Below are 26,639 nucleotides of genomic sequence, written 5' to 3' on the forward strand. Positions count from 1 at the left end.
ATGGCAAGAAAGATATATTTACATATTTAGTTTATTTTACCCTTTGCTGTATGCCTTCTGCCTTCAAAATACTGTTTAATTCAAAGAATGTTTTTTTTCCTCACATTCGCATTTACTTAATATGTAAATGCGAGAGAGAATGTTGATAATTAGTTTATTCAAATTACATTAAACTTGAAAAAAATGAGTAGCTGTTACATTGAAAGGAAGCATCTGCTCAATATTCTGTTACTAGATTCTTGATAGTCTCATTACATTTTGGCATCTTCTAAATAATTTAATTATTTCTTAATTTCTATTAGGATTTTGAATTTAGGGATTATCTAAATGGTTAATCCCTAGTATGAGAGACACTGGGTAATTGTGCTCTCTTTTGTGCCTTTTTTAATGTAATCCTGTTAGTTTTGGACACCCGTTCCAGTGGTTTTGCATTTTTCACAGAGGTGTGTTCAGGGAAAAAAAAAACAACATCCTCTGCAATCAGACTATCAGCTCTTAGTACGGCACCCAGCTCAAAGCAGACATACTACTGCATGCAGATGTTCTAGCAAATCCATCTCCCAGCCCTTCCCCACTCAACTTGGTCCTGTAGCTGCAAACCATCTTCTGTTAGTTGATACCTAGGCACTAAGCCACATGTCAGGAAACAGGCTAGAGCTAACAATGTTCCTCATTGAATGGACTGGCAGAAGTGCCAAAGAGAATTACAACCTGCACTATTCTTGCACGAGGCAGAGTGAATCTCTTTCATGTTTCGGCTGTGGGCTTAGACAGACAAGCAATTATACTCTAAGCAAACTATAATCATACCACGGCACTAGACAGACAAGACAGGAGAAATTACAAACTGCTTGCTATCTATATGTGAAAGCTATCTAGCAAAACAGTGCTTAAGCATAAATGAGAAATTGTTAAACAACTACTTATCATCGTGGTTCCTTTTATTTGTCATTATACTCTATAAACATCAACTCCCAACACCAAAGCTATTTGATTAAGAGTGAAATTCATGTTTACTCCACAGGAATTCTACAGGGAGATTTTATTTGGTATGATTTTTCTTAAATATCCTCAGTCATGGGAAGACAATCCATGATCATCCGCCTGGCCCAACACGTACACTATAACAACTGCCTTTCACCTCTGAATTCTTAACTGAGTGCCAAGTCATATATATGAGGTGCAAGAATAAAAAGAGCTAGGATGAACTGATGGTCCAAACAGACTTGAACTATGGTACTGAGACAAAGATTCACAATTTGAAGGCAAAATTAGAATTGATGCCATTCCTAATTGTATGCATGCCATAGTTAGACTTTTGATGAAAACTCTGAGTGGACTTGGAAATGCATATTTATGCTGAGTAAGACTTGAAGCATTTGCTACCTCTCAATGTTAGTTTACAAAATTAAGTATTTGTGAAATCCAGACCTAAAAAATGCAGTCTTCATAGCCAAAAGAAATCTCACTGCTTTCAAAGAAACAAGAACCACACTTGGAAACAGTTTGAAGGAACAGTCTGAATTCAGAGCCAGACAAGTTCTGAACTGGAACAAATGAAGAAGAAACTATGGTTTCTTATTCCATGTAAACATTAGATGGATTTCTGTTGTGTAGACACAACAGAAAGGAAGTTTACTGTTACCCCAAAATCTCCCACAAAGATCTAATCCACTCATCAGCCTAACTTGGCGTCTACCAAGCCATCAACCCTATTCTTTAATCAAATTTCGTGTGAGGTTAGCATGAGTTTGCTATAATTACTATTTACCAGAAGGAACAGTGGGTAGTTAGGATGAAAAATTGAAAAGAATAAATAAATCTAGAGACTAAAAAGAAGGAACTTCAAGGTTAATGATATATTTTTTTTCTTGCTTAAATTGTTCTAGGATGTTGCTGCAGTTTCCAGACCCCACAGTTTGTTTTTAAATTAGTTCTGACGGTGTACAACCAAAGGCACATACATTTTCAGTTCTGTTGGTCTGATAAAGAATTAACATCTGCTCCTTTCCTCATTTATTTTTTTTTAATGTATTCCTTTGTCTTCTTGTTTTGTATTTAATAATTTTTTTTCTGTCTCTACCTGTGACCCTAGAAAAAGTGAACATGACTAAGCTGCTTTAGTAGGCAGCGTTTCAGGTAGTATTCAGCAGAATATTATGAAGTGACAGTCCCATTTTAGCTCTATAAAATACTGACAGCATGAATTCATTGGAATTCACAGATTTTTGAAGATAGTTGTTTCCTTAGCTGGCAGGAGTTTGCCAGTAATGCTAAACTGAAACAGCATCTGAACCAGAACGGATGAGAAGAAACCAAGATGTAGAAAGAAATGACAGCTATCAAGAATGACAAAAATAATAAAAAAAATAATAATCTGAAAATAATAATACTTGCAATATGAGATTTATAATAGTATAAATTTATATGTGCTAATAGATTACTATTCTTACCAATTTAAAATGGTACCTGAGTGACAACAGCCACATTTTCACATAGCAGCTGCTATTAAACAGAAGTTACAGACATAAAGCACTAATAGTACTCATCTCCCAGAATAATAAACTAGGAAGAAGTGGCAGAAGACAGAAATTGCTTCACCAAATATATAAAAAGAGCACAGCACAATGAATTTTGGAATGGCCTGAGAATTGCTCCCTGGTGGCAATCTCATTCGTGCCAGGCTGCAGACAGGTTGCAAAATTCATGGTACAGGTACAGCTGGTGCTATAGGGTCAGCTGCCGCCCGCTGGTGCTCCTGAAGCTCTCTGTGTACTTGCCTGGCACAAGCTGGGCACCACTTCTGAAAACTCTCAGTTGTCTTGAAGTCAGCTCCTGTGTTTCAAAGAGGAGGAGCAAGGGTATAATTCTGGATTTTAAATCTGGTCCTAACTCGGATCTACAAAAATAGTAATTCTCCTCGTAAGCATCTAAACCAGCATCAGATGCCGTGACTTCAAATATATTATGTTTCTTGCAGCTACATACAAACTCACTGATACTTTACTCCATTTTTATAGGAGATTAAAAGGCAGCTCACAGACACATTTAAGAATGAGTAGCATCAGCAAAATAGGAAACTCTTATAAACAAGTCCCACTTCTTTCTCAGAGGAAGTTCTTCTGCATTATTACTGTTATTAACAACGAGTTGAACACCATTTTTAATTTGCACATCTTTCCAGGGGAATCTACAAATGATTCATTATTGCTTTCTTCATATACTCTCCCCACCTATCCCCCAGATCATTTATATTAAATACCTACTGCATTGATTCAGTACATTAATTTCAGGGATCCAGGTTTGAAAATCACTATAGGTTACAGAAACAACTTTTAGTAATGACAGAGAGATATTCCAGTCGTCTATACACATTTTCTTCTAAGTGCAGCACCCATTTACAAACATTCCTGCTTTTGGTCACTGTTAAGGAAGTTATTTCCTGGAAACACAGGAGATGGGGGCACTATGGGGGCACTGGAAACATGGCACCTTCATCCCCCAAGGCAGTGAATTTCCCCCCCGTTCTGGTTCTCCCTGTTGGGGAGACGCCGCTGCTCTGCCCAAGCTGTCTACCAACAAACAGTAATTTTATTCTCATATGAGCTCAGAGCCTGAAAAGGAGCTGGATACTTTTAGATCAAAGTAGCATTTTGATTCTAAGAGAGAGACATAAAACAGCACCAGGTACTACAGTTATTATCACTAGAGGCCAGTCAGAAATTTTACCTCATATACAACGTCACACAATGTCCCAATACACTGTAAAATGAAAGAATATAAAAAAAAAATTGCACTAGTAGATTAAGATAGCACAGAAACAAGTTTTAAATGAGCTCATTAAAATATTGACTTTGTTAGGTACTAGTAATAACTAAAAGAGTTAATTACTCATAATAAATCATTTTAAAGTTATTAAGCTTATTATATTAGTGTTTTACTTCATTTCACTCAACCTATCCTCCTGAATGGTTATTCCTACTAACAAATGTATACAATAGATGTGAGAGGAAATAAAAGGGTGAAAGAGGAAAACAGCTGAAATATATCTGAAAAGCTGGTAAATGAAATTAAAAACAAAAACAAAAAAAAACAAAAACAAAAACAAAAAAAAAAAAAAACAGGGAGAGGAGAGTAGGGTATTATTAGCTATTTTCATATCCTAATGGAACATGCAAGTTTCAGTCTGCTACTAAGAGTGGATCTGTGGCAAAGAGCCCAAATGAGGTCTGAGAAAGGATAATGTACCTTTAATGATAGAAATAGCAAGAAAATTAAATATAATCATGTTTCATTAAGCATACTCTAGCTCCCATTTTTACTAAATTATTTTATTATGATTTCCCAACTGTCTGTTGAAATAACCTTTTACAGCAATTTAATTCACCATCATAAACAAGTCTCATTTCTCACAATGAAGTCCCCCGGGATTAGTGCAAGGAGATGGATAATCTCAGCCCTGCCAAACCTGCAGCCACTAAGGTAACCACTCAGAGAGACAAAGATTTTTGTTTTCCTATTTGTGGCTGAGATCATTAAGATATAATTAGAAACGTATTCATGAGTAACAGAGCGCCTGTTATGGAGATACCATTCGCCCAAAAGCATCTTCTATACCAGTCTTTAATAAGAAGGGCAGCAGGCATAATCCCCACTTCACTCTCTGGAGAGTTCTGCATTAAATGGACTGCATTAGGCATCCCTCTCTCTCCCCCTTTTTTAATGGCATCTTATTCAGGCATCCAGTGTTTTCTCAGGCTCCATTGTTACCATCAAAACTGCTAGTCTGTTTGCTTTCAGCAATATGCTCCCGCAGTGCCATCCAGATGTGAGCCCTAAGGAGAGCTACGTGCAGTGAATTGAAATCCTGCTCCAGAACTTGTTGCAGGGCAAACAAACGTGGAACTTCACAATATACAGTTAATAGAAATAATGGTCTTGCAGAGTAGTTCTCGGCTCTCCCCAGTAATGAAAGAAGCTACCAACCCTTGTAATACATCCCTTCTGTTTGGTGTATGCTTTACTCAAATGAATAACTCAGAGAAATATGTTTTGTACACAATCTAATTTAATTCCAAGCTTGATATCAAATCACCTCAGATTATAATGGAAAAAATTAGAAGCAATGTAAACACTGTTTGGTGGATGACGTATCTGCCACAGGGATCAATTTAGAGCTTTCTCAAACTGCAGAGTGAAAACTGTCAGTCACCGTATTTAGCATCACGATGTTTGAACAGGTTATTCTTTTATTTGGTAGGCAGGAGTTTGAAAGCAAGTAAATGAAAAAGAAAGAAAACAGTTCTAGGGCACAATTTTGCTTCCTGTATTCACATGAGTAGTAAAGAATTACTTGCTCAAAGCAAGCGAGGGGCAAGAACTGAATCTTGTAATATGCACAGGGGATGAGAAAAACAAACCTAAGAGAAAAAAAGAGACTAACAAAATTTCAGCTGACTGTGAGATGATGCTACTGCTTGCAACTGTAATTAGAAAGCTACAGTAGGTAAACTAAGATTGGAACATGGTAGGTTTAGTCTTTTTATATGCATTTGACTATAAATCTATTCTATCAAAACAGTGATTCTTAAACTTACCTATAAAAACATTTTATAATGCAAAATATACTTAGAAATTAATTATATAAGCCAATGAGTAATTGACTATAGTTAAAAACAAAGTTAAAGGCAGAATATTCAAGATTTAAATTGTTTCACTTCAGAGAAAACTGACATTCTAAAATCGAATTATCATCCCTCAGCATGAGCCCTTCAAGAAGACATTAACACCAGGAACATACTATACATGACTGAACCCAAACCACACAAATTTCTAGATAAATGATCAGAGTTCAGAAGCATAATATGGAACCTTTGCCAGCCAAAAACCTTTCACAGGCGTTCGATAATCTTTTACAAGCTCTATTGTGAAGCACACAATAGCTTATTACCTTAGTCATCAAAATGCAGCTGGTCAATAAATGTACAGTCAGCAACTGCTATGTTCTTACATCAATATTTATTTAGATGAGATCAGGAGATATACCTCAGTCATCTGGCAGAGCAGCGTTAATGTCACAGTAAAATTCCAGTCACGAGATCAATAACTTCTGTTCTGTAAGTAAGCAACTCAGCTTTACCTCAGTAACTACTTTTTCTTAAATGCTTTCTCTCTGCCTTGACATTTGCATTTGCAGGAAAAGTAAACTGGCAGACTGCTCTTAATCAGACAGACAGACAAAGTTTGGAAGGAATGAGATTTTTATTTTAATATTGCTTTTGCAGGAAAAAAAAAAAAAAAAAAACAAAACAAAAAACAAAAAACATATATATAAAAAAAACAAATTGCTTTGGGTGAACATTTTCATTGACAGTAATTAGTTTTTATGACCCATCTAAAATCTAGCATAAAATTTCCAGTAACTATGGTATGATCAGGATTTTGCCCCATAACTTTTAATTGAGAAAGGACGTATTTGATGCTAGACTGGGAAAGTCTCACAAATTAGGAAGAATTGCCACTCACTTGTGACACGTTTCACACATTTGCAGCATGGTGCTACAGTTCGCTTCCCCATGTCATGATCCTCCTCCCTCCCTCTTCCACTGCTCACAATCAACTGGCAATATACCTCGAGGGGCCAGGCACACCTGTCCATTTCTCTGTTCCATAACCCTGCACAGAGAGTACCGTTATCAGCTCACAAAGAGGTTGAGAGTTCTAGCATATATACAGATGTCATACTTTTAAGGGTGTATGTGTGTAAATAAATAAAAGAATACTACAGTATTACAAACCATTTATAGGGGAAGAACTAAATGAAATGAAATGTGTCCAAAGTGTGGGCGCTGCAAAGGTGAAAATTACCATTTCCTAATGGAGAAAGGTCATGAAGGATAAAAGATTGGTAACTTCTTTCACAGTGGAACCAATCCAAAAGACTAACTACTTTTACTTCATTATTTGAATTAAAAGGTACGAAAAAGCCAGCAAACGCTGAGGAACATTCCATTTGCATGTCTTGGAGGAAAAGGGTGTAACAATGAATACAGTTCCAGAAAAAGATGATACAAGTTAAATCTCTAATTACAAAGCAGCACGATTACCCATTTCCAACCACCTCCCAAATATTTGTTCTCTAATAACTGTGAAAATTGTCCAACTACAAAGACTGAGTGAATACATCTTTAATGTGATAAAAATCCTGTGGAAATGGGTTATGTTAAACACTGAGAGCTCTGAAACTTGTTCATAGGCAGGTCATCTGTGTAAATGGAGGGAGAAAGATTGTATCTGAAGTCAAATCTGAAATTTAATATTAATAAAGTAGAGCACATGGTGGGAAGAAATCTTAACTTGATATATGAACTAATCATCATAGATTAACAAAGCCAGTTTCACACAAATGGCGTCTCAATGATGGAACTCTACAAAAAAATTGTTGTGAAAACCAGAAAGAATAAAAATAAGGTCACTGTGCCAACTGTATAAACCCACGGTTCATCTAACCCTTTGAACACTCCACTCTGGTCCTACATATCAAAAATGATATATGAAAATAGGAAAATAGAAAAATATTTTGAGAAAGCAACAAGAACGACCAAAAGTGTGGAACTGGTTTCATTTAAATACACCTAAGTAATAATGGCTTTGTAGTTCTGAAATTGTTTTAGAAAACTGAGGGGAAATCTTGAGATTTACAAAATCAGGAATGGCGTAGTAAGTGGATGAAGATCCATTGTTTGCTCATTAATTTATTTTAAATTACCTTCTGTAATTCTCTCTTCAAGAAGAATTTTCTTCTTCAAGAAGAATTCTCTCTTCAAGAAGAATTTTCTGAAACATTTCTTTAGTCAGCTACAATAACAGATACAGACAAACACCTACACTCAACACAAGTAGTCCCTGCTGGAGTCAAAGGACTAAAACAGAACTTGTTATTAAATAAACTATATGTTTTGTAATACATAACTAAAAGTAAGAGCTTAAATAGGAACTTTATAAGAAAATTTGTTTGTGAATTCTCAAAATTACTCTTTATTTGTAATACATGTGCTCATTAATACCAACAATTGAATCCAACCAAACAATTAGCACAGACTGAAAATTATCCTCAAAACACAATATGAGACCTGTGTACTTTTAACTTTTTTTTTTTTTGTGGAAATACTGTTCCTTCAGAAAATAAGTCAATCAGTTTAAACCACAAAAAATAATCTGTTTTCTCATACAGAAGTAGGAGTGGTAAGACAAGCTTTTTCAACTAATAACTAAAAACTGACAATACAAAATGGTTCCCATGCGTGGGTTTTCAGTAGATAAAGCAGAATCTGACTTGGTTCACACTAAAAGTCTGCCTACACCAACAACCTGTCTAAAGCACTAGGCAATGGAGAAGTCCTACAAGCACAATTCAGGTACACGGAACACTTCCCCCAGCCTCCAGAAATTCACAGCCCTAGGACTTTGAGCCAGAAGCAGACCTTTCAGAGAGTAATAGATTTCAATGGAGTTTTCCTCCGTTGAGTTGTTCAGCCTTTTTCTGAATGCAAGTAAACTCAGTACCCTATGGTACAGAGTCCATAGCTGAACTCAATCTGATGAGAAGCTGCATCTGCTTTTGTCAGTTTTTAAGATATCAACTGCAAGTTTTCTTTAGTTCTCATACAACACGATACAGTGAGCAGCAATACTGTTCCTTATTCACCTTCTACAAGCCTCTCATGGCTACATGTTATCACACTTCCCCCTCAATCATCACCTTCCCAGATTAAAGTGTACACAAGAGTAATTTCTTCTACAGCAGCCTGTCCAAATCTTTGATCTCCTGTGCCTCTTTTCACTTCACTTTTTGCAGTCTCCCGTAGCCTTCTTTTGAGACAGGAGTCCTAAAATTCACAGATGGATTACCATAGCAGAATGATTTTCTGCACAGCAACATGCTTCTTTCCCTCACAATACATAACATTCAATTTGCTTCTCTGACCAGGACTACTTAATGCTTATTAAGGAGACTGTTTTATTAGGTTGTGGGGTTTTTTTCTCATTCCTGAGTGATAACAGCCTACACATCTTGCATCACTGTGTATGGAGAGTCAGACCTGTCGACAGTAGACACGTTGCTCAGTGCTTCAGACCACGTACAGATTTCAGAGTTGCTCTGAAAATGAGTGTAAATTAAACTGAAAGTGAGTAGTACAGGGCGTTAGAAAAACTTGTGAGGATTTTAATTACTTGGATACTTCGAATATCCTGAAGGTTATGCACAGAACTTCTATTTAAAAAAAGCTCAAATCAACAGTGATGAAATAATACATGAATGCTAAAGAGCTTTATGACAACTGTAAAAATAATACAAAACCCTCAAAGAATTTGAAAAACTTTGCACTGCAAACTTTTAAAGACTTTAAAATATTTCTCATTTGGAGAAAAAAAGGGGAGAGAATATGAACACCAGTCGTGTGCCTGTTCTAGTCTTGGGGCAGTCAATGGTGACAATCAGTCGTGTTCTTGCATGCCTGCTGCTGGTGATGTCCATCATGAAGAAACATAAACTCAATACATTTCCTCCTTAAGTTCCCAAAACTGACAAATTGCTCTGATGATTGAAATGAAATTACCATAAGAATGCCCAGTGAGCACAGCAAAAGGTCAAAAAACTTTTGTCATTCACAAACACTAATACATTTTTTTCCTGATGGTATGGGCTAGACAGAAGAACTCAGTATAAAATGAAGTAGTATAAAAATTATTTAAAGCTATATGAAAAGATAAAATGGTAACTGAAAGAAATACAATTTCCCTTTTAGGGCAAAAATTCACATCTTTCCCATACTTTAAAAAAATCTTTTGAACTATGCATGCACTGATTCAAGCTACCCTTACTTCATGTGAAGTTGAAACACTTATAAAGACAGGCATTAGTTTACATCTAAGTAGGATTGTTTTCCATTTCATTTTTGAGCACTCTTCTTATACTTAGGAATGTGGAATAAAACTAGACTTCTACTTCCACTGGAAGTGTTGCCAGATCTTCTACTTTGTAGAAAGAGAGACATGACATTTTAAAATAACACATTGGCTAAGTTCAAACTGCTTTTTTGCATTTAGAATTTTCTTTTTCTAGGGTGCATTTATTAGTGCCTTTTGCAGACTGGGTCCTAATGTCCTTATGCAAAACTATTCAACAGGCTTTTACTCTTGAATGCAAAGTACTTTAAAAAAAATGCAAGAAAGATGAACTTTCTTAATTTCATCTTATTGCTTCAAGCAACTTTACACCTTCTTTGTACCTGCACCTTTAAAGTACTTTTTGACATTTATGCTCCATAATTACCACTGTTTAGTCAAAATGAACATATTTATTTTTCGTTCAGTAACATTTGCATTTGTTTTAGTTGTACTTCTGTAAGTTTCCTCCACATGCTCTCAAAACACGTATTTGTGTTACAAGATATGGTACCACTTCTTGATTTACTTTATGAATAGTGGGTACTTAACATGCTACCTAACAACAAAGTGCATTTTAAAAAGGAGCAACATACAACAGTGCTGCAAAGCACTCTTTTGAGTACAGTAATTTAGAAATGTGGTGGTGGGGAGAGAAGGAGGAGAGATAAGAGGAATTTACAAAGCCAATCTGCTTCCATATTCATGTGGTTTTATAGCTTTCTACAACTCATCTGAACACTTTTACAATGAAAAATAATACAACTGATAGAGGAAAAAATGCATAGCATTAGATACTAAATAAAAGGCGCTCTGCAAATATTAAGAATCACAGCTTAGAGTGACACAGATATAGAGTGACTCCAAATACTGCTATGTTTTGTTGCTTCCCCAAAACTGTGTCTGCTTACCGGACTACCTTACTACATGCTGCACTTCAAGAATCAATCCTTCTTCTGACTTCCAGGGAGAACTCAACACTTGATGTTTCTGCATTTGTGTATCACCAACAAGCACAAGGAAAATAATTCATTAAGGATCATTACGAAAGTATTTTAGTTTGGATGGGATGTACACACCAAGGAGTACCCTCCTGAATATGAAAATCCATTGTTATATGCTGAATTAACCAAGATCAAGCAAATGAAGCCATGTTATATTAGGGGTCAACATGAACAGACATCAGAAATGGTTAAATTTGAAGCTATATGTAAGCAAAATAAGTTATACCAGAAAATGATGTGCATGCAAATCTTACACATCCCTCACTCCTTACCCAGATGCTGAAGGACATAACAGATGGCTCTTGGCCAGAGATATATTGCAAGGTCAAAGCAGTCTGGAACTTGTGAGATATGCCATACATGATTTTTCAAAATGCTCTAAAACCAGGAATAGAGTTGCATGTTCCTAGCATTAGACATATTAAAAAATAAGAAAATATACACTGCAAGAGCCCAGTGAGAGATTTCATGTACATCAGACAAATGACATCAGCAAGCTTGTTGAAAGAACTTCTGCTAAAAGACTAACAGAGAATTGCAGGGCATTTCTGCACTGCAATGCTTAACTTCAACTGATGAAGATAAACCCAAATACCAAAGAAACTAAGTACGTCTATCTGGAAAACAGACACTGCTTTCCAGTGTTCAACAAGTCTAAAAATACAGAAAACTTAGAGGCATACAATAGAGAAGGTTGGCATTTCAGTAAAGTGATATGTATTATGTTAAATTTCTCTCTTAATGCTTGACTTGAAGAAAGCATTTTACAGAAGAAAAAACTATGAAACAAAACCGACAAGTACACCTGAAAGCCCACAGAATCAAAGGATTTAACTCCTTAAATATTTTTGCCACCTTTGCCTATGCTAGTAAAAGTACACCAGAAGCTGGTTATCTAGAGCACCTGTACTAATTTCCAGTACCTACTAAGATGTTACATTTTATTTAAACTGACAAAACAGTATTAGATTATGTAAAGATCTTTACCAGTAATCCTTTCTTTTTTTTTTTCCACGTACCAATGATAGCATCAAAGAAAAAATATGACAAAAATCCACTGTATCTGTGTATATTTTCAAAAGCAGAGACTCAAAGGTTTAAAGCTGACATGACACCTGAGATTATTAAAAGAAATCCTAACAGAATTTAATTGTTGGACTACAAAGAACTTGCACTTGAATTTCAAGAGCCAACACACTGCTGCAGAGCAAAACCCATTGTGTAGTGCTGTGTGCTGTATGGCAGGGTGTGTGTGTTGCCATGATATTAAAAAAAAAAAATAAAAAAAAAATCGTGAAGCCTCTGTCTATGGAGCAAATACAAACTATTTAATTAATCTTGTTACTCCCAGAGAATTTTATTTTACTCATGTGATTACAGACACAAGCAGTCAATTCGGATCTGCCCATTATTATGCTAATTAGGCCCAAATCTTTGTGTTCAAGTTTAGAATTGTTCTGCTTTAGCACACTTCTATGCAATCAAAGCAATTCCTTAATTCCTTGAGACAGAAATATATGTATGTGCATATATGTGCACTCATTGAAGACTTCTAACTCAACGATTAAATCTCAGACCTGTACTCAAACCTGACCAACACATACTTAACTGCTGTGGCATAGTAAAGTAAGAACACTACAGAAAACATACTTAATGCTGCAAACTCACATAGCTCGTTTTTGAAGAAAAATATTTTCTAAGTCATATATTAAAAAGAAATTTTAAAGGTATTTAAAATTCTTCTCTGAACACAGTATGCAAACTACAAATTCCTAAACATTCAGGTTAGTTTTCCAAGAAAAGTCCATTAGCATCATCAACTTTTATCTGGTGCAAAGCTGAAATCAGCATGTTCTCTTAAAGGTCAGAGCTATACACCCTTTAAGTAAAAATAGAATCATTACAAAACTATTACCTCTTTGGCCCTAAATTCTCTATATTTAAATATATAAATTACCCAATCACAAATGTGATTAGTTAAGAATTTGCTCAGAACACCATTCAAAACTCATATGAAAGGTACCTTTCAAAATATCCACGAGTATTGTTGGACAAAACAAGTTTCCAAAAACATTCACTGACTTGATACATCCACCCACCTAGCCCTGCCCTACATCCTGTCTTGGATTTGATTCACTGAAGAACACCCTTGTGTGGTGTAAGATTCAGTTGGCTCACATAAAGCAAAATTGGGAACACAGCCAAACTGGCTGAACACACTTTGCCATTTCAGTGAGTCTACATCGCTTACTTGAAGGTCAAAGCACACAGGAATTAGGAAATGCGAAATTCATGAGGAGCTCAGAAACCTAAGCTCACCTAGGAGACTACTGACTTGGATCCTAATGCAGAGGAGTTAACAGAAATAATTATGGGTAGGAAAGAGTGAACGGTGGATACCATGCTAGGAAATGTAGGGTAGTTTTCATTTGCTTTCTTGTTTGTTTTAGGAGAACGGACTGGATTGTGCAAATCAGCTCACTGAATGACACATAGTTGAAGGCACTCTTGGAGTTCTTCAGTCTGAACCCCTGCTCAGGGATCTCTAAAGGGATCGTGGGGTTCTGTATTCCACACTGTAACACGGGACACATCTTAGGGTTACAGTTAGTTTTTAACAGACTATGAAGAGTTTAAAGTATGGAATTGCCATCCATCCCTATAACACGGGGCTGTTGGCCCAACCAGCAGCATCACAGTTACTACAGCAGAACCAAAAAGACCAGAGGTCTCAGCTGGGCTATGCAAGTCCTTTTTGAAGCTCTTCCAGGACATGGTCTTGGGGCAGTTGGAGCAATAAAGAGCATCTGCCCACACAAGGCACAGCAGTGATTACTATTCTGCGACATTTTTTCATTGAAATGCATTCTAGAAATAGCAGTAATCAAACTATTTTTGCAAATCATAGGCCTACACACACCTGTCTGTGATTTCCCTCCGCGTATGGTACAGCTAGCTTTACAACCTTGTTAAAGCCCTTTATATATTCATGCTTATTATCCATAAAAAAATTTGCCTTTCTGGGACATGATAAAACACCACACATGAATATTGTTTATCCTTGAATTTTCTTATACCAGCTAGCACTGAAAATAAAAATAAAAATAGCTATGTAGCATGCACGCTAAAATATTAGTGCCTAGCAATTTCTTTAAGATGCAAATAGCAGAATTCCTTTCCCATAAAAGAACACAATGCTGTCAGAAACGCTGTGGACTTGATTTTTTTCTCAGAAATGAAGCTTCAGGTGATTTTGTAAGTAACTATTCCATTTCCTAGCAGGATCAATAGCTCAAAATTCCAGATAAGAAAGAGAGTGATAGAGGGATATGTGTTAGTAATAGGCTTTCCTTTTTAAAAGCCATTTTATTATCCACAATATGAATCTGTAATATTAAAATGATTTGAAGGATAGCTCTGCTTCCCATCACTTATTTTAATTCCACCAGCAAACCTATGGTGACAGATCTACACAGACATGCAGCTATAGCATAGATCACTCACATTTATTTAGAATTTCTAGTGCTTTTCCTAACAAAATCTGAATACCTTCTAAGCTCTAATGAATCATAACTACATTCCTGTGATGTGCACTTCTAGTTTATACATAACATTACAATAAGAAAAGATGAATTGAAGAATTACACTTGAATAAGGTCCAGCTGGGACAGGCCTAGTTTCAGAATGATGAGCACCAATTTCTGACAGTTCTGTGAGAGAAAATGCCTTCACTGAGCACACAAAGGACAGAAGCACACTACTGACATCTGAAAAAGAAGGTTTATACAATTTGCCCAGGGTATAGCAGAAATAAGGATTAGCAACACGAACAAGAAGCAGTTCCCCTAATTCTCTCAGTACTCTGCTTACAAGCCCCTTCTTATTCCCACTATCCAAGGTGGGAACAATTTTAAACTAAAAGAGGGGAGATTTAGGTTAGATGTTAGGAGGAAATTTGTTATTCTGAGGGTGGTGAGGCACTGGCACAGGCTGCCCAGAGAAGCTGTGGATGCCCCATCCCTGGAGGTGTTCAAGTCCAGGCTGGATAGGGGTTTGGGCAACCTGGGCTGGTGGGAGGTGTCCCTGCCCATGGCAGGAGGTTGGAACTGGGTGGTCTTTAAGGTCCCTTCCAACCCAAACCATTCTAAGATTCTATAAAAACCTATTTGACTCAAGCAACTTTACAAGAACAGCTAAAAATCGGCTCCTAATACCACTTGGAAAAAAGAAACAAAACCTTGACAAACAGCAACAGTTCTCTCAGGGTCATGGAGAGAAAGTAAATCATTCCAGCTCTGTTTAAAGTTAGCATTTTTTAAAGGGAACCTTTTAGAAAGTTTTCAAACTTGTACATGCAGAGGCTTTGGTTATCCAGTATTTCTTTCACTATCCCAAGCTCACGATCTGCATAAAAGGAACAAAAAAGCAGTGCCACACGTCACCTAGGGAATGTATAAGGCACCTCTCAAAAGGAGCAGCATGGTGTTGCCATTTGGTCCCTGAGTCCTCAGGGTATGTTACAATCACATCTAACACTCCAGCTCCAGTCCCTTCCATAAGGTTTCTTCAAACTACATTGGTCTTCTACAAGTACAGGAGGACACCCACACAGCAGCTGTGAAGACATCCTCTGCCTTGAACTAGCTGGGGGACCCAAGGCAGCACGGCTGTATCAGCAAACTGCCCGTGGATTGATTAAGCTTTGGGACAAGGCTTCACATGTTCTCAGCCCTCTCTTGCTGCATCCCCATTACCATTGTCAGCTAAACTGATGGCTCAAGGGTAGGTGCAGATGGCTTTGTGAATTGCTGCCACATGACTGCAGCACAGATAAGCCTGAAGCTTCTTGGTTATAGAAAACACGTTGAAAGTCTAGCAAAAGCTACAATGATATTTAAAAGCCAAATCTCGCTCGTCTTAACATTCACAGCCAAATGTCTACACAAAGGAAACTTTTCTTGACCTTTTTATTGCTTACCCATATGTAAAAACACTGCTGTCATCTAACAGTATCAGGGAAAAAATTTTATACCAGGGATTCTCATTATTAACCACAATCAGAAATGGCCTTTATACCAGGCATTTTGGCTTATAGCAGTTCCATTGCCATGACTCAAGCAAGAAATAAAACTGCTAAGAGTTCATGACGTGCACAGCGTTAGTAGAGAAAAATTGACCATAGCAGATTAAGAACCTGACTCAATACTAATCAAATGGTTACAGATGTGTAGACATATAAACACTTCCCCAGAAACTACTGATAGAAAGATTACCGAAAAAGTACAAAAAAAAATATTTTTCTGAAGAACCATTTTTATAGTAACCCTTACTGAACCCTTACTTTATTGTCACCGTACTGAATGGTGACATGAAACTTTGATGCATTGGTAAGAAATGTTTGTTTGGAGACATTATACCATGCTCATTGTTGAAGTGTTCTTTACATGTACATTGTATTTGTTTTCTTTAAACTGCATCTCATAATTTTTCTCACTGAAAACAGGTAACTACTGAGATAGTCTAACACTTTCTCACTGATTTCCCTTCAATCCATCTTTGGATAGAAAGTACTTTGAAAATAAGCAATTATTTTGCTTTATAAACGATCCATTAAAACAGGATTTCTGTATTTTGACTTTCAGAAATCCTCACAGATGACATGAAATCTATTTCTGGCCTGTCACTGCAGTTTTACACACAATGCCACAGCACAGAATTTGGCTATTTAATCTAGCAGATTGTAGGCAAAGCATAGGCTTCACAAATACAAAAATAAATTAAGGATAAACTTAAAGTTTCTAAATATAACTAAAGCTTATCCTGTAGAAGCTGCAAAATCACTCTTAGAATCTAACTTCAGTTACCTTATAAATGCAGACTTTCCATCAAAGCAGAAATCATAGAATCATAGAATATCCTGAGTTGGAAGGGACCCTTAAGGATCATCAAGTCCAACTCTTGACACCGCACAGGTCTACCCAAAAGTTCAGACCATGTGCCTAAGTGCACAGTCCAATCTCTTCTTAAATTCAGACAGGCTCGGTGCAGTGACCACTTCCCTGGGGAGCCTGTTCCAGTGTGCAACCACCCTCTCTGTGAAGAACCCCCTCTTACGTCCAGCCTAAATTTCCCCTGCCTCAGTTTAACCCCGTTCCCGCGGGTCCTGTCACTAGTGTTAATGGAGAAAAGGTCTCCTGCCTCTCGACACCCCCTTACGAGGAAGTTGTAGACTGTGATGAGGTCTCCCCTCAGCCTCCTCTTCTCCAGGCTGAACAGGCCCAGTGACCTCAGCCGTTCCTCGTACGTCTTCCCCTCAAGGCCTTTCACCGTCTTTGTAGCCCTCCTCTGGACACTTTCCAACAGTTTCATGTCCTTAATGAGCAGATGAAGTACACCAAAATGAGCTGCTGTGCATTTCACAATTTGTTATAACAGCATTGAATACACAATCAAAAATGGGAATACCCCACAAAAATCTATTAAAATTATTTTATTCAAATAAACACTATTTCCTGTTCTGTAAAACAAACGTCTAGCTATTCCCAGATATCTTTGTATTTCTTCTTTTAAATAAAAGGCTGGGGCTAAATTAAGTACTGAATATAGTTGCAGACTGGAGTGAAATGTCTATAGGCACCAGTTACTACTAGCATCAGTCTTCTCATGCAAGCACAGAACTTAGAGATTTTAGTTCATTTATTTAGAGGGTCAACTGCCTATTCACACAAAGTGCTCAAACTTACATTATTTGCCCTATTTGCTATCCCAACTTTCTCCAGCAGATGATTGTGGCAGCATAAACACAGAATATAAGCAATCTCCAACTCTTCAAGTATCCAACCTGGATGATCCACAAGTACTTGCAACAGTAAGAAGCAAACTAATTCTTTTAGACCACCACCATGGCAGGCACCAAGCCGGATTAAAAGGTGGTTAGTTTATCAGATAGAAGTAAATTAATGCTTCAGCTTTTACAATATCCTCTTGAGCACAGGTTTACTGCAATCTATCAAAAAACATGAACAATGTATGATCTTCAAGTTTAAGATTAATTCTGTAATTAAACTTTTTAAAATGAGCTCAGAGCAAAATAGAGACAGCATAAAACCAAATCTTAAACCCAAAGACAACTAAGAAAAAATAAAAATATGTGAATGACTACAAAAAGAAATATACTCAACATTTCTGTAATATTTCCACTATATTTAAAGAAAAATAAATTAAAATTTGACATTTTTAATTCGAATAATTTCAAAAAATTTAAAGAAAATTTTTAATGAAGATGTGGACTAATTAATACCATTTGCTGTTAAAAGTTCTGACACAAACATCCATACCATTAGGTGATGGTATTTAATAACAACATACCATTTACAAACACTGTAACTTTCAATCTTACTAAAAAGTAAATTTTATTAAAAGGATATATATGTCTTTAAATCCACGTTGCCACACTTGTCATGGGATCACTCAACTTTAAACTACAGAATATTGCAAAAAACATTTGACAGCAGAAGCTGAAGTCTGTGAGATGTTCGTGTATTAAAGCTTACATGGGAAATCTTAATAGGACAACTTAATAGGACAAGCAGAGAATTAACTACAGGGCTTTTAAAAGAGGATAGCACTGAGCTTCTAATCACAAGCATCATTAGCTTTAGTTTTAAAATTTATCAACAGAAAAATAGAATTTCACCAACCACAGAATTTCTTTTCTATGCCATAGCTTAGATTCAGATAGCCCTAAAGAAAGGCCATGAAATATTTATGATGTGTGCAGAGTTCCCCCCAAACATCAGATAAAAGCCACTCAAAAAGAAGTAACACAGCATACAAAATAACATATATACAACTTTACTTTTAGCTACTTCACAAAATACTGTTAGTAGTCTAAAATACAAATACACGTTAGAAATATTAAAGAACATTTCCACTTCCGTTACCAACCTCACTGTAACAATATACTGTGATATTAAAAAATAGCGTTTTGTGTATAATATACTGATATGTCGTATAATCATAGGTTTGACATAGTGAAATATATAATATTAGAAGCAGAATATTAAGGGTGCAGCAGAAAAAAAGGCAAAGTATAACATGAAATACATCCCACAGTAACCTTTTCTGCTGTGATCTCTTCTACTTCATCAACAACGGTATTTTCTATTTCTATCTTACACCAACTCAACTTTTGGCATCATTTACAACACCATGGAACTTAGCACTTTATTTTTAATCTCGTTACTAAGGGGAGTTTGCATCATTTAAATTTTGCACGTTACAATGCCAACTTTCCTTCTGTTTTTCAATCCCATGCTGTTCTGAATACAGTCATACTGTGAATCCACCTTCCTTTTTGTGGACATGAAAACTCACACAGATACACATCACTACATCCTCACTGATCTTCATCAGATGTTACAACACAATAAATACCTACTCATAGTGCAGTCATACCTTCCCATTGCTTTGTAGAAATACCCATAATCTACCTAACAGCTAGTGCTAGAATCTGGGATCAGGGTAATAATGAAACTACTTTGCATTCAAGGTACAATATGAAATTCCTCTCTGAAGTTTTGCAACAAAGCACTGTAAACAGGTCTTTCACATATTTACAAAGTACGCTATCAATCTGCATTTACTGAAATTAACTGAAATGATAAATAAATGTTGAGGGTTTCTCAGGGGAATGGTAACTGAATTTAAAGCCTCCTACTAACATATCAGTAACTAAACTCTAGTTCAGGTGAATGAAACTGATAGCTGTTCTCTTAGAACAACTTTTTAGGTAGACTGTAACAGCCTTTTTCACTCATTCAGTGCCTTTTTTTTCCTTTTTTTCTTTTTTTTTTGGCAACTGTAACATTTACAGAGAGGCAGTCATAAAGGACATTAACATATACATTTGGTGCAATTCAACAGAATTCATTGAATGAACATGTCTAGACACACGGGACAGGATAAGAAATTTCAGCTCTCGGGGTTAAGTGTTAGACCACAATACAGGGTCAGCAGTATGCAGTGCTGCAACTCTACAGCAATGAACAGTGAGAAGCAGTCACGTTAAAACCTATTTCCTGTGAAGTGCCCAGAATCTGCAAGCCATCATGTCTCCACTGCTCTGAGAGATATATTAAAGTCAGTATATTCAATCCTGCTTTCACTGTAGTGCAGACAGTCCAGAAATGAAGTCTGCTCCTGGAGACACTTTTCAATTCTGAGCCCAAACTATTTCCTTTCAGATCCTAGAAGAGTCACTGTCCGGTCAGTAGCACTGCTGGTAGTAACATAAATTACACTTAAGGATGCATAGAAAACACACTGGGCATTTGGTCTCTGCATAAAAAAATTGTGAAATACTAATGACACTCCTTGAACTTGATAGCTCTACATTAATTTACTGAGCATGTACCTACAAAGTAACGTATTGACTCTGAAGTATAATTTAAAATCAATAGTTTAGAATCTGATAAAATTCTAGGTGCAATATCACACAGCTCCATGTTACTGATCTGTCCTGTTTCTTGAAAACCAATTGAAGTATAAACATGAGTATGGACTAGTTAATGGACGATACTGGAAAGCAAATGATATGTAGCTCCTTTCACTCACACAACCATTAAAATAATTTCAGAAACCAATAATGATGGGCTTTTCTAATTCACTCTGCCCTTGAGGAAAAACAGCCTATGAGTAATCATTCCAGAATATTCTTCAGGCCCTATAATAAAATCACCTTTAGTGCAGACCATTATTACACACTTCTGGCATTCACCAAATTTCTCTTCACCTTCTCTTTTTGAAAATGCTCAACCTGGCAAAGACTAGATTTTCTTAACTGTTTTTAAAGATACTTACATTAGCACCATCAGTCCCATAAATGCAGACGTTTAGCACTTACATGTACCGTGAACACAAAGGAGTGGAACGAGTGAACACACAGAAGTGAGTTCTCATGCATAACATTTTCCAACTTCTTGTAAACTCTGTTTACTGAATCCCAGTGAAAACTCCTCCCAAAACTTTAGCATTCCTACTTCTCAAATTCTCATTCCTCTTATCTGCAGCATCCTTCCATATGTTTGCTTGACCCTGCTGGTAAGAGTTGCTCCTACTCATGTGGCTCCAAAACCCAAACAGACAAGTCCCCTGATTCATCCTGGCTCCTGAGCCTTCCCAATTGCCTAACATTCATTCACTGAATTCACTCTTCTGCAGGGAGAACAAGGGAACAGCAAGGAGGTTAGTGCTCCCATTTAGGGAGTCTCACATCCCTCAAGCCAACCAAGACCACAGCTGATAGCCAGGATACTGTTAGAGCTTGATACATGACAGTTGAAGCCACTAACATGTCCTTCCCAGACAAAGCATGTTGAAAATGGATTTTTTTTTCCTTCCTGAAAGTTATAAACCCTTTCCCCTCACAATTCTAACTGTAAATTCCAAGATAGCTACATAGGTTGAAGAGAGCTGTGAAACAGCCACAGACCACCAGTCACACACAAAATTTCCATCTTAGTTGTTTTTTACTCACTAAAAACTGTTTCTAGAACTCATGACATCAAACCGCGTACGGGAAGATCAGGAGGGAGTATTTACAACTGACTCCAACTTAACTTGTACTACATTTACACGGTATGATGCACATACTTTTTAAATACCGTGCCTATAGATAAGTTATAACAAGTTTTTCAAGATCTAGGAAGATTTCTAGAAATCATTTGTTAAACATTCTCAAATATCCAAAAATAATATATAAATACATATGCACTTTTCCGGTGGTTAACTTTCAAGACACCAGCACCTGAAGAAGTTTCAAACATTAACTTGATATTTGAGGATATTACCATAAACACTTGACTTTCATATTTTGCTATGTTTCTCTTTTGTTACCACGTATAAGCAGTAGTAATCCTAGGTCAAAACCATGAAACACTGTGAAGTGTTGCTTTTACTGTTAAGGTTTGTCACAATAAGATCTTTTCAGACTTGTATGAATATGTACACAAAATACCATAAAGGTTGTGTTCTGTAAGCTACTGCAAAAACCTGTCATCGCTGAAGAGGTTACTTCAATAAAAAAGGCTTATCTGATTATGTGGTAATAAAGAGATTTAAGATAGGTAGTGAAATAAATCACTGCAAAGGATTAGAGAAAATTCACATATTTAAACCTAAGAAAGGAAAGTAAAAGATGATTCATAATCACATTTAAGAACATCTACCTGGAGTAGGACTGAATTTCAAGAATGGTGCAATAGCAAGCATGCAATCTGCCTACACTGCATAAGTTATTCATATTCAGTTTTCATCAGGAGCATGCTTACTTTACAGAACACTTACCTGGCACAAGATCATGAACAAACAGGTTGAAAAAAATAAAAGATTCTGCAAAATATCAATGACAAGACAAGTGGATAGCGCAGAACCCAACTTCCAAACTATCCTGCAGATTTTTATTTTATGTTAATACACTTGTTTTGCAACATTCCAGAGGTGCAAAGCCATCACCATTTTTTCATGATCACTTCATGTTCAAGCACAAATACAGGCTGGGCAGAGAATGGATTGAGAGCAGCCCCGAATAGAAGAAGGACCTGGGGGTGTTTGTTGATCGAAGCTCAACATGAGGCAGCAACATGTGCCTAGAAAGCCATCTGTATCCTGAGCTGCATCAGATGAAGCATGGCCAGCAGGTCAAGGGAGGTGATAGTCCCCCTCTACTCTGCTCTCATGAGACCCCACCTGGAGCCCTGCGTTCAGCTCTGGGGACCCCAGCACAAGAAGGACACGGACCTGTTGGAGCACGTCCAGAGGAGGGCTACGAGGATTCTGAGAGCTGGTGCACCTCTCCTATGAAGACAGGCTGAGGAAGTTGAGGTTGTTTAGCCTGGACAAGAGAAGGTTCCAGGGAGACCTTATAGCCACCTTTCAGTATCTAACTGGGGCCTTCAGTAAAGCTGGGGAGGGACTCTTTGTCAGGGAGTGCAGGGATAGGACAAGGGTTAATGGCTTTAAACTAAAAGAGGGTAGATTTAGATTAGATATATGGAAGACATTCTTCCTTATAGTGCAGGTGAGGCCCTGGCACAGGCTGTCCAGAAAAGCTGTGGATGCCCCATCCCTGGAGGTGTTCAAGGCCAGGCTGGATGGGGTTTTGGGCAACCTGGTCCTGTGGGAGGTGTCCCTACCAATGGCAGGAGGGTTGGAATTAGATGATCTTCAAGGTTAGATGATCTTCCAACCCAAACCATTCTGTGATTCTATGATTTTTTCATAAGTGGCAGATCCAAATTAGGGAAGGAAATTCAGCATGTTACTACAAAAAAATCATATCCATGACATTTTACATTGATAGAAATTCTAAAAGCTAATAGTGGTAGTTTGCATTATCGTAACAAAACTCTGGTTTGATACTGTTACATAAGCACAGGTTGCTCTACATTTGTTGCTTGAGTTGGGCAAATACATGGTTCTAATTAAGGATCAAGCTCATTAATTCTATTTTTCAGATTCTTATTTTGTTCAAAAAAGAAAATATCTTTACTTTATAAAAGCAAGTATTATATAGGCATATATAAATACAGGCAGTTAAATACAGGAGAACAACATACAAGCCCACTTACACTATATTATTTTGTATTTATAGACTGTTCACTTTATCAACAACTTACAACATGCCTTAATAAATTTGCTTAATATTTTTACATGATTTGAGAGATATTATACATATTTATTAGTTAAGACATATTACATATATTTATTAGTGTGTGTATATATAAAAAAGTTCTTACCAAGATGACTTGGAAAAGAGCTGGAAAAAGATGGTTTTCTTCCACAAGGCTGTAAAAAAACATATTTTAAGATTTATTTTCAAAGAGAGGAAGTAAATTCTTATTTAATACACTGAACTCGTAAAAGGAGCAGAGCAGTAGAATAGTAGCTACAAAAATCCATGACCCAGAACCTCAGCCTTTGACTAGCTTTTAACAAAAATGAGCTCCACTTCAGCTATTAAATAGAAACAGCAATGTAACACTGCTTTGGAAATTACTTCTAGGTCTGCTTCACTGATGCAATGCAAGTGAGTGGAACAGTAAGTAAATTAGTATTTTTAAATTACGGAAAATAATTAAAATTCAGAAATACAATACTATACAGACTATGAAACAGTCAACATGCACCACAAACTAATTTGAATTAATAGGCTTACAACACACAGAGTGAAATTATAAATAAGCTGTGTTGTTTTTTAAAGCATGCTACATTAACTAACTTCTTGGGTTGAAAATATTAATATATGGTACATTTGCAGCCATTTCTCTCAAAAGTATTGAGGAGTGGTTACCCAAAAGAATTTACTTATATCTTCCTGGATTTTAAAATCAGATATAAATCATCATACCTATTTATAAGAAGAATATTCTCAAAAGACAACAATACATTAAGGCAACCTCTTCTTTTCTTAGATCTCCAAAAGCTTTAAATTTATTAATAAAACACGTGTGCATCTCTGTCACAAACACTGTGATGACAACTGAATTATATTTTTACATACCCTTTTCCATAGTACTCTGCTTAATTTGAGGAATGAGTCTTTTCCTTAGATGTACACTACATGCCCACTCACCAAATACCACAGTGAACACAGGATTGTTTAAAATATTTCTTTTGTCTTTACAAAATTACTAAAATACTTCACGAACAAGAAGCAGATTTAGCATTGTGATACAGCTGAAAATGCAAGCTTGTATTATAAAGTCTGTGTAGTAAATGCAACATTCAAACAGAGTATTACTGTGTGCTTAATACGAGACAGATGTTTTTACATGCTTCTTCTAGGAAGCTGACATACAATAAACTACGTAATTATTTTGTAAGTATTATGTCAGTTAAAGACAGAAAATTATATCATATAGTTCTCTGAATAAACAGGAGATTCATTTGACTAAAATAAGCACTCAACTTGATCTTTGAAACTTTACCGCGTAATACCCTATACTGGCTTCCAGTACAACAATAATCAGATTAGTTCTGTTTGGCAAACTATTTGTTAAGAAGAATCCATACATTCCTAAATTCATGTTTCCAGTTAAAAGCCCTTACTCATGTCTGGTAAGAAAACAGAAGGTATTATTTTCATGAATACTGTAAGCTAAAGCACTAGACTGAGGAACTGAGGCAACTAAAAGGAATTGCACATTCTCTTCTACCAACTTAATGAGAAAAATGAAAGGAAAATAGAACAAACATCCAAGGGTCATAAAATTATAAGATGTAATCTCCCTTGTCAGAGTCCTAATTAATCATACATGTATTTGCTGAAATCATGTATGTAAAGGAAATATAAAAGGAAATAAAGAATAAAAGGGATGATATACAATAGAATAACTTTATTTATGAGGAACTGAGAATTACTTAGGAGTCAAATATGTGCATTAGGTATAAATAATGGTTTTCTATTTCATTTTGTTTTGCCATTTCTCTGACTCTTACCATTCACCTCAATAGAGTAACAATGATTTTGTAGTTTAACCCAATAGGCAGCTCACCACCATACAGCTGCTCATTCACTCCCCCCACAAGGGATGGGGAAGACAATCAGAAGAGTAAAAGTGAGAAGACTCCTGGGTTGAAATAAAGACAATTTACTAGGTAAAGCAAAAGCCATGCATGCAATCAAAGCAAAACAATGAACTAATTTGCTGCTTCTTTAACAACTAAAAGATCAGTGTGTTATCAGCATTGTTCTCATCTTAAATTCAGAACACAGCATCATGTCTCTACAAAGTCTCTACATAGTCTCTACAAAGAAAATAAATTCTATCCCAGCCAAAACCAGTACAGACAACCATATAGAATCTATATGAAGTCAGGGTGGAGAGATGCATTTAACGTGATATGATGTATTATATCGCATAACACTGGAACATGGGCCTAGAGACAAATAAAACACAACTACCAAATTGGTCAAAACATAACAAATCAATATAATTGTATGCACAATTGTAAGCATATGAATATGCTTAATGTAGCTAAGTAACAGCCTTGTTCAACCAAATGTGTTCAATTTCTCTTGCACACACAGATGTGTAATATACAAGTTACTCCTAGCAGACGATGTAACATTCTGACAGAGAATGAAGAGTTTATATAAGGAAAATAAGATAATTATTTCCAAGATAAAAAGCCTGAATTAAAGGACAATTTCTGTTCTAACTAAGTGGATGGAAAACATACCCATACACAAGGGAAATCCCAACAAGTTCATGATAAAGGTTGGGAGCGCTTTAAAGCTATTTACCCCTGTGCTAGCTGACAAACCCCAAAAGACTGGTGCAGCATCTTGGACCCAGCCAGGTCATAGAAGAGTCACAGGTCAGCAGACAGGAAGACTTGTTATATGCATGGTTCGTTTTCCAGGGCCAAATCTGCTGAGTTAAAAGCTTAGACCATGGTGGTAATACAGAATTTTGCTGATGTGGGTATATTAATCCTGGATGTCAAAAAGGTCACTTTAAACACCAACTCCCAAAAAGAGCAACCAGTGTAATTGCAATCATACTGACAAAATGAAGTTTTGCCAATGCAAACTAACTTATGCTTAAAGCATATTGGAATTACTTACACTAGCAAGAGCTGCCTGCTTTACTACATAAGCAACGTTTAAACTTGGTACACATT

At 36.4% G+C, this 26,639-nt stretch overlaps 1 protein-coding gene across 6 annotated transcripts in view; it reads right to left on the minus strand.

Annotated features, from left to right (window-relative positions):
• The window catches only part of ULK4 (unc-51 like kinase 4), a 241,679-nt gene that overhangs the window by 102,216 nt on the left and 112,824 nt on the right, over positions 1–26,639 (minus strand). For all 6 annotated transcript variants that reach the window (XM_032182763.1, XM_032182767.1, XM_032182765.1 and 3 more), the window contains exon 31: positions 23,750–23,798. In XM_032182763.1, the coding sequence (XP_032038654.1) occupies positions 23,750–23,798 (49 nt within the window). The remainder of the gene's footprint in view (positions 1–23,749; positions 23,799–26,639) is intronic.

Source organism: Aythya fuligula, chromosome 2 (genome assembly GCF_009819795.1).
Source record: "Aythya fuligula isolate bAytFul2 chromosome 2, bAytFul2.pri, whole genome shotgun sequence".
Lineage (NCBI taxonomy): Eukaryota > Metazoa > Chordata > Aves > Anseriformes > Anatidae > Aythya > Aythya fuligula.